General features: G+C 40.6%; 1 protein-coding gene across 1 annotated transcript in view; it reads left to right on the forward strand.

Annotated features, from left to right (window-relative positions):
* Positions 1-15,034, forward strand: part of calcr (calcitonin receptor) — a 110,497-nt gene that overhangs the window by 55,523 nt on the left and 39,940 nt on the right. The window contains exons 3-6 of the mRNA XM_052469961.1: positions 493-652; positions 3,596-3,703; positions 4,967-5,070; positions 6,008-6,227. Coding sequence (XP_052325921.1) covers positions 493-652; positions 3,596-3,703; positions 4,967-5,070; positions 6,008-6,227 — 592 coding nt within the window. The remainder of the gene's footprint in view (positions 1-492; positions 653-3,595; positions 3,704-4,966; positions 5,071-6,007; positions 6,228-15,034) is intronic.

Consider the following 15,034-nt stretch of genomic DNA (forward strand, 5'->3'; position numbering starts at 1 on the left):
AGCACAGGGATTTAATCTTGCAACCTTTCAATTACTAGTCCAACGCGCTAACCAGTAAGATACCTGCCTCTAACCACTAGGCTACCTGCCTCTAACCACTAGGCTACCTGCCTCTAACCACTAGGCTACCTGCCTCTAACCACTAGGCTACCTGCCTCTAACCACTAGGCTACCTGCCTCTAACCACTAGGCTACCTGCCGCCCCACGTTCATGTGGGACTATACTGTCAATAAATCGCTCTCACAATTCCAATAGTATACCATAGAAAGAGAACAACTCATTCTAGGACTCATTCTAGATCATTACACATTGACTGCTGAAGAACAAGCATGCCAATATTGTCACAACACAATACAAATTGATTCAGCGCAGGGCAATTAGTTTCAGGGCAGCACAGACTAGGTGCAACATACACATACATCACTATCCAGTCACTTAGATGTTAAATAGCTCTATTGTGGTAAGATGAAGTTGTTGCTGTGTCTTTGCAGAGCGGAACTGTTGCCGGGAAGTCCAGCTCTGAGCCTCCTGGCCCAGACACATCTCTCAGGCCTGTCCTGGCCATAATAGAGGACGAGAGGCAGACCATGACCGAGGGTCAATACAAATGTCTTGAGCTGTTCAGCCGAGACCAGCAGCACAACATCACAGGTGAAGCACAAATCACTCATTTAAAAGTACAAAAATGGATGTACCAATCCCAGATTGCCCCTTTAATCTCATCACACTACTTACTGGGAGTTCATCTGATTAATGGAGCTCTCTGAGAAAGCACTAGTGTTGATGCTATGACCTTTGTTGCGTAAGTAAATCTTAGTGGATGGATGTGTAATCAGTGCTCCCTTGATGCTATAGGTAATAGAAATGCTGGTACTATCTTTTGGTATTTGTTTCAATAGACCATTGCTGACATAGTCCCAAAATGTTTTGCTTGTCACCAATCAAGTTTTCAAGATAGTATATAACTTTCAAAATACAGAAATAATCTTGTATGATACATTTTGCATTATATAATATAAAACACAGCATCATATGATGTAAAATGCGCCATATGGAGATCATTTCTGTATTTTGAAAGTTACATATCTTGAAAACTTGTTTGCTGACAAGATGGGAATGTGTCGACAATGGACTAATGAAAAAATACCAAAAGATAGTTTTGGGGTGGAGTGTTATATGCCTATAAAATACTTAAATGCAGTGATATATGACTATAAAATACTTAAATGCAGTGATATATGACTATAAAATACTTAAATGCAGTGATATATGACTATAAAATACTTAAATGCAGTGATATATGACTATAAAATACTTAAATGCAGTGATATATGCCTATAAAATACTTAAATGCAGTGATATATGACTATAAAATACTTAAATTCAGTGATATAAGCCTATGACATTCTTAAATGCAGTGATATATGCCTATAAAATACTTAAATGCCGTGATATATGCTTATAAAATACTTAAATGCAGTGATAAATGCCTATAAAATGATTAAATACAGTGACATATGCCTATAAAATACTTTAATGCTGTGATATATGCTTATAAAATACTTAAATGCAGTGATAAATGCCTATAAAATTATTAAATACAGTGACATATGCCTATAAAATACTTTAATGCTGTGATATATGCTTATAAAATACTTAAATGCAGTGATAAATGCCTATAAAATGATTAAATACAGTGACATATGCTTATAAAATACTTAAATGCAGTGATAAATGCCTATAAAATAATTAAATGCTGTGATATAGGCCTATAAATGACTTAAATGCAGTGATAAAGGCCTATAAAACTACCATAGCTAAATGGTTGGAGCATCTCTGCTTTTATGGAAAGTGCTAAAGGCACCGAGCATCTGCTAAATGTCTCCAATGGACAGTACCAGTCAAAAGTTTGGACACGCCTACTCATTCAAGGGTTTTTCTTTATTTCTAAAAATGTTCACATTGAGGAATAATAATAAAGACATCAAAACTATGAAATAACACATATGGAATCATGTAGTAACCAAAAAAGTGTTAAATCAAAATATATTTTAGATTCTTCAAAGTAGCCACCCTTTGCATTGATGACAGCTTGCACACTCTTGGTATTATCTCAACCAGCTTCATGATGTAGTCACCTGGAATGTATTTCAATTAACAGGTGTGCCCTGTTAAAAGTTGATTTGTGGAATTCTTTCCTTCTTAATGCATTTGAGCCAATCAGTTGTGTTGTGGCAAGGTAGGGGTGGTATACAGAAAATAGCCCTATTTGATAAAAGACCAAGTCCATATTATGGCAAGAACAGCTCAAATAAGCAAAGAGAAACGACAGTTCATCATTACTTTAAGACATGAAGGTCAGTCAATATGGAGAATGTCAAGAACTTTGAAAGTTTCTTCAAGTGCAGTCAAACAAACTATCAAGAGCTATGATGAAACTTGCTCTCATGAGGACTGCCACAGCAAAGGAAGACCCAGAGCTACCTCTGCTGCAGAGGATAAGTTGATTAGAGTTAACAGCCTCAGAAATTGCAGGCCAAATAAATACTTCACAGAGTTCAAGTAACAGACACATCTCAACATCAACTGTTCAGAGGAGACTGTGTGAATCAGGCCTTCGTGGTCAAATTGCTGCAAAGAAACAACTACTAAAGGACACTAATAAGAAGAAGAGACTTGCTTGGGCCAAGAAACATGAGCAATGGACATTAGACTGGTGGAAATCTGTCCTTTGGTCTGATGAGTCCAAATTGAAGATTTTTGGTTCCAACCGCCGTGTCTTTGTGAGACACAGAGTAGGTGAACGGATGATCTCTGCATGTGCGGTTCCCACCGTGAATCATGGAGGAGAAGGTGTGATGGTGTGGGGGTGCTTTGCTGGTGACACAGTCAGTGAATTATTTAGAATTCAAGGCACACTTAACCAGCATGGCTACCACAGCATTCTGCAGTGATACGCCATCCCATCTGGTTTGCGCTTAGTGGGACTGTCATTTGTTTTTCAACAGGACAATGACCCAAAACACACCTCCAGGCTGTGTAAGGGCTATTTGACCAAGAAGGAGAGTGATGGAATGCTGCATCAGATGACCTGGCCTCCACAACCACCCGACCTCATCCCAATTGAGATGGTTTGGGATGAGTTGGACTGCAGAAGGATAGGAAAAGCAGTCAACAAGTTCTCAGCATATGTGGGAACTCCTTCAAGACTGTTGGAAAAGCATTCCAGGTGAAGCTGGTTGATAGAATGCCAAGAGTGTGTAAAGCTGTCATTAAGGCAAAGGGTGGCTACTTTGAAGAATATCAAATATAAAATGTATTTTGATTTGTTTAACACTTTTTTGGTTACTACATGATTCCACAGGTGTTATTTCATAGTTTTGATGTCTTCATTGTTATTCTACAATGTAGAAAATATTACAAATGAAGAAAAACCCTTGAATGAGTAGGTGTGTCCAAACTTTTGACTGGTACTGTAAATAATAGGGTTAGACATGAATCATTAACACATGGTTCAGCAATATGGAGGTAGCCTGAAGTGTTACTAATGAACAGTTAGCTAAAGATATTAAAAAGTCATTCTCCCTGACGCAGGTGTGTTCTGTAGTCGTATGTGGGATGGCTTGTTATGTTGGGACGAGACTCCGCTGGGGACCTACGCCACACAGAACTGCCCAGACTACCCCGGCCTGGACACCACTGGTAAGACCGCACACTGATAAATAATCCAATTTCTGCAGAGGGAATTGGCCAGGCCACAGGTAGATTATAGAGATCATTTTAACCAATAGTCTCTATAGGAATGACAATGTAGCATCTTACACTCAAGTTCTGATCTAGGATCAGTTTTGCTTGAATAAGATTATATGGACAAGGGGGAACTGGTCCTAGATCTGTATCAAACATCAATCTAGGATCAGGTCCTCCCTGTCCATGTACTCTTATGGAATGTGATCTAAAAGGCAAAACTGATCCTAGATCAGCACTCCTACTCTGAGATGCTTTTTGAATACAGGTACTTTACTGACCAATCTGACCAGTGACACAATGACTGCAATGAGAGTTGGACTAACGAGTGTAGAGTATATAGATTGTTAATCACTAGTGATGCAAAAGTTTATCTAATTATTTCACTCTTCTTTTGTTTGGTTGAAGCAAGCTGTCTTGTATAGCTCAGCTGGGTTTTATTTCCCGAACCGTTGATTAGCTGCTGGGCGAGGACAGGCTGCTGGGTTAGCGTGCTTACAGACAGGGAACATCGTGATCTCAGTCATTATCCAACAGGAGATACAACTCACGCTTTAGTGATTAGAGCAGGGAAGAGTTTCCCCAAGTCTGGTATATTAAAGTGTTATGTGATGCCCATAACTTATATCTTAAGTGGTTTTCTAGCTTTGGTGGTGAATTAGTTGAATGACAAGGAGCTGGCTCTCAGTGTTATGGAATGCAGTGATGCTCAATTGAGTAATGACAAACAGAATAACACTTAAAGGGGCAATCTGCTGTACAAATAACAACATTTATATGACAGCAAAATGAGAGAGAAAAAACTACCGACAGGGCACAAACTGGTTGAATCAACGTTGTTTCCATGTCACGTAAAAAAAATTAACTGATAGGATTTTTAAAAAATCATCAATGTAAAGGCATTTCATATTTTTTTCATCCAGCTTCTAACCTAATGACATAGTGAAATGTTTTGATATTTTCACGTTGAATTCACGTTAGTTGACAACTCAACCAAATTCAAAACTAGTTGTTGAACTGACATCTGTGCCCCGTGGGTAACTATTGCCTCTACAGTTGATATTACAGTCCAGTCAGTGTAGCTATAGCAGCGGTTTCATATGACAATGATGGATTGATGATGGATTGATGATGGATTCAGCACCTGCCAAATCACCATTACTCATCCCTGAAATTATATCGCTAACAATTACCATGAATTGTTTCTTTTTTTTGCAGGAAAAGTGTCAAAATATTGTGATGAATCTGGTAATTGGGTCCAAAGTCCTTTCATTAATAAGACCTGGTCCAAATGTCTGACGTTCTCCAAGGAAAAGTTAAAGGTAATTGGAGATTGATTCGTTCTCAGTTGATTAATGGACAAAACAGTACAGGTCTGTCTGGGACAGGCAATGCATCCAAAATGGCACCATATTCCCTATAAAGTCCACTACTTTGGACCAGAACCCTATGGGCCCTGGTCTAAAGTATTGCATTTTTTAGTGAATAGGGTGCCATTAGGAGCGCACCCTGTCTGTGCAGACAGGACCCCAACAGCTCTAGTCAGACTATTCTTAATCCTTATTCTGTTTCTGTTGTCGGTCTGTTATGTTTCCTGGTTATTATTCCATTGATATGTTTAAAACCATAACTAGAGCCAGGAGGTTTTCCTAGTCTGGGCTCTTGATCAGGAACAACTCTGGGCCCGCCTTCCCATTCTGTATGTTGCCTGAAGTGTTTTCTACATGTTTTTCAACCGTTTTTTACTTCTATTAGTTATTGATCTGTCTTTATATAATAACTGTTACTGTTCCCTGTTGACAAGTAGAAATCCTCACGCTGTATTCTATCTATCTGTGTCTTGGTAATCACTGTTCCCTGTTGACAAGTAAAAATCCTCACGCTGTATTCCCTCTATCTGTGTCTTGTTAATCACTGTTCCCTGTTGACAAGTAGAAATCCTCACGCTGTATTCTATCTATCTGTGTCTTGGTAATCACTGTTCCCTGTTGACAAGTAGAAATCCTCACGCTGTATTCTATCTATCTGTGTCTTGTTAATCACTGTTCCCTGTTGACAAGTAGAAATCCTCACGCTGTATTCTATCTATCTGTGTCTTGGTAATCACTGTTCCCTGTTGACAAGTAGAAATCCTCACGCTGTATTCTATCTATCTGTGTCTTGGTAATCACTGTTCCCTGTTGACAAGTAGAAATCCTCACGCTGTATTGTGTTTGTTTCTTTATGATTTCTGTCCCATTACATGTGGTTCTTCCCCAGAAGGTGACTCCCCATGGTCTGCTAGAGCCAGGGTCTGTGGAGCCCACTGTGGAGACTCCAGACAGCCAGAAGGTGACTCCTCATGGTCTGCTAGAGCCCACTGTGGAGACTCCAGTCAGCCCCAGGGTCAGTCAGGAGGAGGAGGAGAGGAAGAAGATCATCGACGGTCAATACAAATGCTTTGAGAAGATGAACAGAGATCAGCCGTATAACAAATCAGGTAGTGATGATGTGCGCTACTCTAATTCTGCTTTCACATAGGATTTATGGGATTTTGCCTGTAAAAAACTGGGCATTTTCGCCTGCGTATGCTTTTCATATCTCCAGTGCACATTCCTTTTATACCTCCAGTGCACATGCCTTTTAAACCTCCAGTGCACATTCCTTTTAAACCTGCAGTGCACATGCCTTTTATATCTCCAGTGCACATTCCTTTTATATCTCCAGTGCACATGCCTTTTATACCTCCAGTGCACATTCCTTTTATATCTCCAGTGCACATGCCTTTTAAACCTCCAGTGCACATGCCTTTTATACCTCCAGTGCACATTCCTTTTATATCTCCAGTGCACATGCCTTTTAACCTCCAGTGCACATTCCTTTTAAACCTCCAGTGCACATGCCTTTTATATCTCCAGTGCACATTCCTTTTATATCTCCAGTTCACATGCCTTTTATATCTCCAGTGCACATGCCTTTTAAACCTCCAGTGCACATGCCTTTTAAACCTCCAGTGCACATTCCTTTATACCTCCAGTGCACATGCCTTTTAAACCTCCAGTGCACATGCCTTTTATACCTCCAGTGCACATGCATTTTAAACCTCCAGTGCACATTCCTTTATACCTCCAGTGCACATGCCTTTTAAACCTCCAGTGCACATGCCTTTTATACCTCCAGTGCACATGCCTTTTAAACCTCCAGTGCACATTCCTTTTAAACCTCCAGTGCACATGCCTTTTATACCTCCAGTGCACATGCCTTTTATACCTCCAGTGCACATTCCTTTTATACCTCCAGTGCACATGCCTTTTATACCTCCAGTGCACATGCCTTTTATACCTCCAGTGCACATTCCTTTTATATCTCCAGCGCACATTCCTTTTATACCTCCAGTGCACATTCCTTTTATATCTCCAGTGCACATGCCTTTTATACCTCCAGTGCACATTCCTTTTATATCTCCAGTGCACATTCCTTTTAAACCTCCAGTGCACATGCCTTTTATATCTCCAGTGCACATTCCTTTTATATCTCCAGTGCACATTCCTTTTATACCTCCAGTGCACATTCCTTTTAAACCTCCAGTGCACATGCCTTTTATATCTCCAGTGCACATTCCTTTTATATCTCCAGTGCACATGCCTTTTATATCTCCAGTGCACATTCATTTTATATCTCCAGTGCACATTCCTTTTATATCTCCAGTGCACATGCCTTTTATATCTCCAGTGCACATGCCTTTTAGATCTCCAGTGCACATACCTTTATACCTCCAGTGCACATGCCTTTTATATCTCCAGTGCACATGCCTTTTATATCTCCAGTGCACATGCATTTTAAACCTCCAGTGCACATGCCTTTTATACCTCCAGTGCACATGCATTTTAAACCTCCAGTGCACATTCCTTTATACCTCCAGTGCACATGCCTTTTAAACCTCCAGTGCACATGCATTTTATACCTCCAGTGCACATGTATTTTAAACCTCCAGTGCACATTTCTGTATACCTCCAGTGCACATTCCTTTTATATCTACAGTGCACATTCCTTCATACCTCCAGTGCACATGCCTTTTAAACCTCCAGTGCACATGCCTTTTATACCTCCAGTGCACATGCCAGTGAGGAGTGGTAGTAGTGGTATACAGATGTGGGTGGGTGTCTATTTGAATAAATCCATTGGGAAAATACTCAGGTCATGAGAAACATTATAAGACTAATGGCATTTATTTTCAAAAGAATATAATGGCATATTTTGAGTTTAATTATGTTACTGATCTGTGCAGTCCATATGCTATGTGGCTGTGCCATGCACAGGAACTCTAGTTGTTTTGTTCATTAAACAGACCTAACACACTTAGGCTACGCTGATCACAGTCAACACACATATTTTATAGTAGGCTAAGAATATAATGCAATATAACAGAATAAAATACTACTAATATTTCTACCATACAACTTGTTTCATGGCAACATGTGGAAACGTTATCATATAAAAAAGTCATATTTTGAAACAGAGCCCAAGTCTATACTTTTTTCATCCATGTTTCATTTCTTTCCTACACTCACTCTGCTTTGTTAGGCAGCAGGCGGTAGGGTTTTACATTGAGAGTATCTTCATCGCGATACACATAGAAAATAATATAAATAAATATTTTCAAAAGCACGTGAGTCTCATGTTCATATTTGACATCCTCTGTGTGCTTTTGCTATTGAGCAAAAATAATGACCTACACTTGATTTAGGCTACATTATTGCATGCTAAATATTACTCATAAGTGCTAGATGACCAAGTGAAAGATGAGCTATACTACCTCCTCTTATTTTTCCCAGTCAGAGAATTAACCGAATATACAGACAGAGATTCAGTGAAACATTTACATTACATTTACATTTAAGTCATTTAGCAGACGCTCTTATCCAGAGCGACTTACAAATTGGTGCATTCACCTTATGACATCCAGTGGAACAGCCACTTTACAATAGTGCATCTAAATCTTTTAGGGGGGGGGGAGGGGGGTGAGAAGGATTACTTATCCTATCCTAGGTATTCAAAATCACATTGGTTGATTAAGACGAGTTGCAGGGTTTTTGCTTGTGAATAGACCTCGGCTACTAAACTATTGCGAGTGAAGAGCAAAATAATCTCCTTGTTAAACTACATAACATGCTGGCAACATGTTCTGATCCGTCCTAATAAATGAGCCAACTAGACAAGATCATCATTAGCAGCACTCACCTCAACGTGGCTAACATTTCCACAGCCTAATTGTATTAGGGCACAAGGCGAGACCCATATGCAGACACAGGAGTCAGATGGTTGAGCTCCGATATTTATTATAACACAAGGGGTAGACAAAAGGCAGGTCGGGTACAGGCAAGGGTTCAATAACCAGGTCAGAGTCCAAACAGTACAGGGTGTTAGACAGTCTCGAGGTCAGGACAGGAAGAATGGTCAGGCAGGCGGGTTCGGTGTCAGGACAGGCAAGGTTCAAAACCAGGAGGACTAGGAAAAACAGAGACCGGGGAAAAAGGGAGCAAGGAGACAACCGCTAGTTGACTTGGCAAACAAGATGAACTGACACAGAGAGACAGAAAACACAGGGATAAATACACCGGGGATAGTGAGTGACACCTGGAGGGGGTGGAGACAAGCACAAGGACAGGTGAACCAGATCAGGGCGTGACAAATTGTAGCCTAAACAAATTCAAACTGAGATTCATTGAAAAGAAAAATCGGACATTGATTGATTATTCAAGACCCCAGGCTTGTCTCAAAGCAGCACGAAATGGTGCTGAAATAGTTGACCACACGCGGGTAGGCTATTGCTTCAATCAAATGTAGGCTATTATAACAATATTGGATGACTTTGGGAGTTTCATTTAGCAAGAATTTGATGCTTTCAATTTCATTGGCATACTTTATTCCAGTATTTTCAGAATTCAGTGATTTTTTATTCCCACAGTAATTCGTTACGGATGCGTCCAGTTGTGGTTAAGAAAATCGTGCATGTGGTGGGCTATGTGAAGAGATGGGTGAAGTGACATGGCTCGCAAAGTTTAGAACTGCCAGGAGGATAGTAGTAACGGGTGCTGCTTAGCAACTACCACGAGCTTAAGAACGTATTGCAGGCCTGGGCGGCCATATTAGAATGTATTTTTGCCATCGCGGGCCAGAATCATATTACAAGATTATACATCATGTGTATGACTGTGTTGATAGATACAGTGAGGGAAAAAAGTATTTGATCCCTTGCTGATTTTGTACGTTTGCCCACTGACAAAGGCGTGATCAGTCTATCATTTTAATGGTAGGTTTATTTGAAGAGTGAGTGACAGAGACAGAACAACAAAATCCAGAAAAATGCATGTCAAAAATGTTATACATTTATTTGCATTTTAATGAGGGAAATAAGTATTTGACCCCTCTGCAAAACATGACTTAGTACTTGGTGGCAAAACCCTTGTTGGCATTCACAGAGGTCAGACGTTTCTTGTAGTTGGCCACCAGGTTTGCACACGTCTCAGGAGGGATTTTGTCCCACTCCTCTTTGCAGATCTTCTCCAAGTCATTAAAGTTGAGGCTGACGTTTGGCAACTCGAACCTTCAGCTCTCTCCACAGATTTTCTATGGGATTAAGGTCTGGAGACTGCCTGGGCCACTCCAGGACCTAAATGTGCTTCTTCTTGAGCCACTCCTTTGTTGCCTTGACTGTGTGTTTTGGGTCATTGTCATGCTGGAATACCCATCCACGTCCCATGTTCAATGCCCTGGCTGAGGGAAGGAGGTACTCACCCAAGATTTGACGGTACATGGCCCTGTCCATCGTCCCTTTGATGCGGTGAAGTTGTCCTGTCCCCTGAAAAACACCTGAAACACCTGAAAAACACCCCCAAAGTATAATGTTTCCACCTCCATGTTTGACGGTGGGGATGCTGTTCTTGGGGTCATAGGCAGCATTCCTCCTCCAAACACGGCGAGTTGAGTTGATGCCAAAGAGCTCCATTTTGGTCTCATCTGACCACAACACCTTCACCCAGTTGTCCTCTGAATCATTCAGATGTTCATTGGCAAACTTCAGACGGGCATGTATATGTGCTTTCTTGAGCAGGGGGACCTTGCGGGCGCTGCAGGATTTCAGTCCTTCACGGCGTAGTGTGCTACCAATTGTTTTCTTGGTGACTATGGTCCTAGCTGCCTTGAGATCATTGACAATATCCTCTTGTGTAGTTCTGGGCTGATTCCTCACCGTTCTCATGATCATTGCAACTCCACCAGGTGAGATCTTGCATGGAGCCCCAGGCCGAGGGAGATTAACAGTTCTTTTGTTTCTTCCATTTGCGAATAATCGCACCAACTGTTGTCACCTTCTCACCAAGCTGCTTGGCGATGGTCTTGTAGCCCATTCCAGTCTTGCGTAGGTCTACAATCTTGGAGAGCTCTTTGGTCTTGGCCATGGTGGAGAGTTTGGAATCTGATTGATTGATTGCTTCTGTGGACAGGTGTCTTTTAAACAGGGAACAAGGTGAGATTAGGAGCACTCCCTTTAAGAGTGTGCTCCTAATCTCTACTCGTTACCTGTATAAAAGACACCTGGGAGCCAGAAATTTTTCTGATTGAGAGGGGGTCAAATACTTGTTTCCCTCATTAAAATGCAAATCAATTTATACCATTTTTGACATGCGTTTTTCTGTGTTTATTTGTTGTTATTCTGTCTCTCACTGTTCAAATAAACCTACCATTAAAATTATAGACTGATCATTTTTTTGTCAGTGGGAAAATGTACAAAATCAGTAGAGGATCAAATACTTTTTTTCCTACTGTATATCTACTGTAAATCATGTCCAGATATGCAAATTATTTGACTTTTTTAACGTGCACAGAAAAAAAACACATCCATGTTCTCCTTTTGGTAGGTTTTCTCATTATTAAACATGGAATGAACTACATGGAGGGAAAAGTACACTGTGCATTCAGCACCACGGACAGAACTCTTGTTAACGGGTATGCACAAAAACACAAGAAAGTGAGAGAGCTCAACATTACAGTTAAACTACTCAATCAGTGTGAGGAGTGAAGTCTCTGATGGGCATTGACTAGAGCAGTGAAGTTAGGTATAGTTTCTGACGTCGCTATGAGCAGGATTGCTGAGATGTGAGAGTCAGTAAAAGATGATCTGTATCTTGACTTGTTATACTGTATTTCATCACTGAAAATGTCTGTTCACATGCATAGGTTGACCCAAACAGTACAAACATCTTCTGAGCATGACTCCTAATCTTTGGAAAGTTTTGTTCATCGAGAGATGCATAGAACCTCGTCAGTGACATTGTTTTGAATAGTTCTCCAATCACTGCATCAGACTGAAGATCGATAAGCTCAATTTGCAGGTCAGTGGGAGGGTTATCCACATTGAAAGTGAAAGGAGAGGAAACCAACAGCATGTCATTTTCCAATTTCGTGGAAATATTCAGTCAATAATATTGCTCAAATACCGGAGCCTGTGAGTTCAAATAGACTTTTATTACAATATAATAAAAGCTGAGCTGGTTCATGAAAACAACTACCTTTTCAACCTTGGCACACACTTCTTATACTTTTTTCCTCCTTACGTCACAGACATAGTAACTCAATTTATGTTAATGATTCATCCCCTCTGGCATTTAGCCACCGTTATCTTTTTGCCTAATTTTTTGTTTGGTTTCATGTTAGGGCATGGAAACATTAGAGCCATAGCAATAGTTCAAAAATAAACAGACATGTCATCCTGCTAACTCCTCTGAAATGAACACACATGTTCTGGAAAATTCCCAATATGTGTAACCATAGCAACAGTCAATATTAGGCCATATCACTGGCATATAAATAAACAGTCATATCCACTCCCCAGACAGGTGCATGCCTAATGGTGTCTAATGACCCAGAGCACATATAGAGTGCACTATTCTTGCTGGCTCCTCTGAAATGAGCACATGTGTTCTGGAAAATACCCAATACCAACACTTTGAAATCCTCAAAATGATGAGAAAACTCCACATATTTTCCTTTCATTTGCAAAAACTCAGCAATCTCTGACTTTTAAGCACCTTCCTCAAACTCAGCCATCTCACGTTTGTGTGGTAGGGGAGATCTGCATGACCCGACGCTGTCTCTTCCAATAGTGAGACAAACTGCCTGTGGTTTAAAGATTTTGCTCTTATGAAGTGTACCACTTTACTGACTGTATCCACAACATGGCTCATTTTCAGGACACATTTACAGAGCACCTCCTGATGGATAATGCAATGCAGGAAAATAATTTTCTGATCTGGGTTTAGCTCAGCTACTTGATCTTGTATCCTTTTCAAAAGGCCAACGTTTTTTCCTGGGCACCCATCAGTGGTCACACTGGATAACTTTCAAAAGTCAGTCCCAGCTTTGACATACACTTATTAACCTCCTCCAATAAATCTTTCCCTGTGGTTGTGCTCTTCATTGACTGCACTGAAGCAAGCTCCTCCGTAATTTCAAAGTCTTGGATTATGTCTTGTACCGTGTCATGTGCATCACTGCTCTCATCCAGGGCCAAGGAGAAATAGGTGAAATCTTTTACCTTGTTTTTCAACTGTTGTTCCATATCCTCTGCGATGTCCTCAACATGATGTGTCACTGTTCGTCTTGACAGGGAAACATTTTCATACAGCTCTTTCTTGTCGGGGCAAAGTATTGCTGCAGAGTCTTGCTATGGCTTGCTATGTTTAGCAATTTTGTGGGACAGTACATAGCTAGCTCTAGCATAGCTAGCTCTACATAGCTAGCTCTATTGCTTACTGAATGCCGTTTTGTGAAAAGTCCTTGCTGCTTTTGCAACTGAGAAAGCAACTCTTTCGATGCACTTGCACTCTGCTCAGAAGACATATTCCTCTATTTCTCTAACGTAAACTTACGTAAACTCGTACATCACCTTGGTCTGTACAATTGCCCTTATTTTAGCGCCCCAAAAACGTAATACTTCCAGATCAACTGTAATGTCAATACCATTGTAAAGCACAATTTCTCCCCTTTCCAACAAAATCAATTACATGACTTAAACACTGCCCCGTTTCTGCATAACTCAAGCAGGCAATGAGCCCGGTCAGGTCTTTTTAAAAATGGCAGGTGGGAAGCGAAACTGTGTGATGGTGAGAAGGACAAATGTCGTGTGGGAAAATAGATTTTTTCACTCGATTTGTCCAACTTATCACCTTATCGCCTCTAAAATGTAAATAAAACACTATAAAGAGTTGATATAATGTGTCATTACAAACCTATTTGAAGGTTTGTGTTGAATTTGAATCAAGTTTTTAGAACGGTGCTAAAGTGATCTTAGAAGTAAACAGCGGCTTTGAGAATGATGATCGCATGCAATGATGATGTAAAAAATGACTAGGTATCCCCCCCTTACCTCCGTCACTGTCCATTTCTTGTTTTTAAACGCTGAAAGAAGTGCTAAACCTGGTGGAGAGAGATTGTAAGACAGAAATTGTAGCTTTTTGCGTGCTGTACATTACGACATGACAGGTCAAGATGTAACGGAGGGTCAGTTTTTTCAACTTTTCTCCAATGCTATAGAGCCATTACCATGTCGATCAACGCTGGAATAGAAACCTAGTTCACACCCCCGATTTTGAAGTCAACACAGTCGCTACAGTCCCATTAGTTTTCTTTGTAGCCTCGTTTGAATGTCGCGGTTACGCACATTTGTACAAAACGGGGTGAGTTTACGTTACATGCTTCGTCTGGAAGTGTCGGGACAAGTTGTAGTTTTTCAAGACAGCGATGCTCTCTTTGCACACTAAGCACACAGCTTTCCCTGATACCGCAATAAATACATATTTCCATGTGCACTCTTGCTGAAACACCCTACATTCATTGTCTACTTTCCTTTCCTTTGAAATCTTTGAAAAACATTTTTTTTGCGCAATTTCTAGATAGCTGCTATTTGTAACTGTGTCAGCCTGTCAGTCACGGTCTGTCCTTGTGCAGTTGTTATTTATACGTGCCTTCAAAATAAATGTCCCACAAGTGGTGGGAGTTAAATCATTATACAAAGGCGAGTGTTCATTGGTCTTTTAATTTGAATAACAAATAACTTTTTCAAAACTTTACTATCGCAAATTCTTTATGTGATCTCAGCATGATTCCGCGGGCCTTATTGAATCAGGTCGTGGACTGCGTACGGCCCCCGGGCCGGTCTTTGCCCGGGCCTGGCGTAGTGCTTGCCAATGCCACCACAGCATTACGGCTTTGTAACCGGCAATGTCTTTTATAAAGAAAAGTCTGCAA

Source organism: Oncorhynchus keta, chromosome 19, assembly GCF_023373465.1.
Source record: "Oncorhynchus keta strain PuntledgeMale-10-30-2019 chromosome 19, Oket_V2, whole genome shotgun sequence".
Taxonomy (NCBI): Eukaryota; Metazoa; Chordata; class Actinopteri; order Salmoniformes; family Salmonidae; genus Oncorhynchus; species Oncorhynchus keta.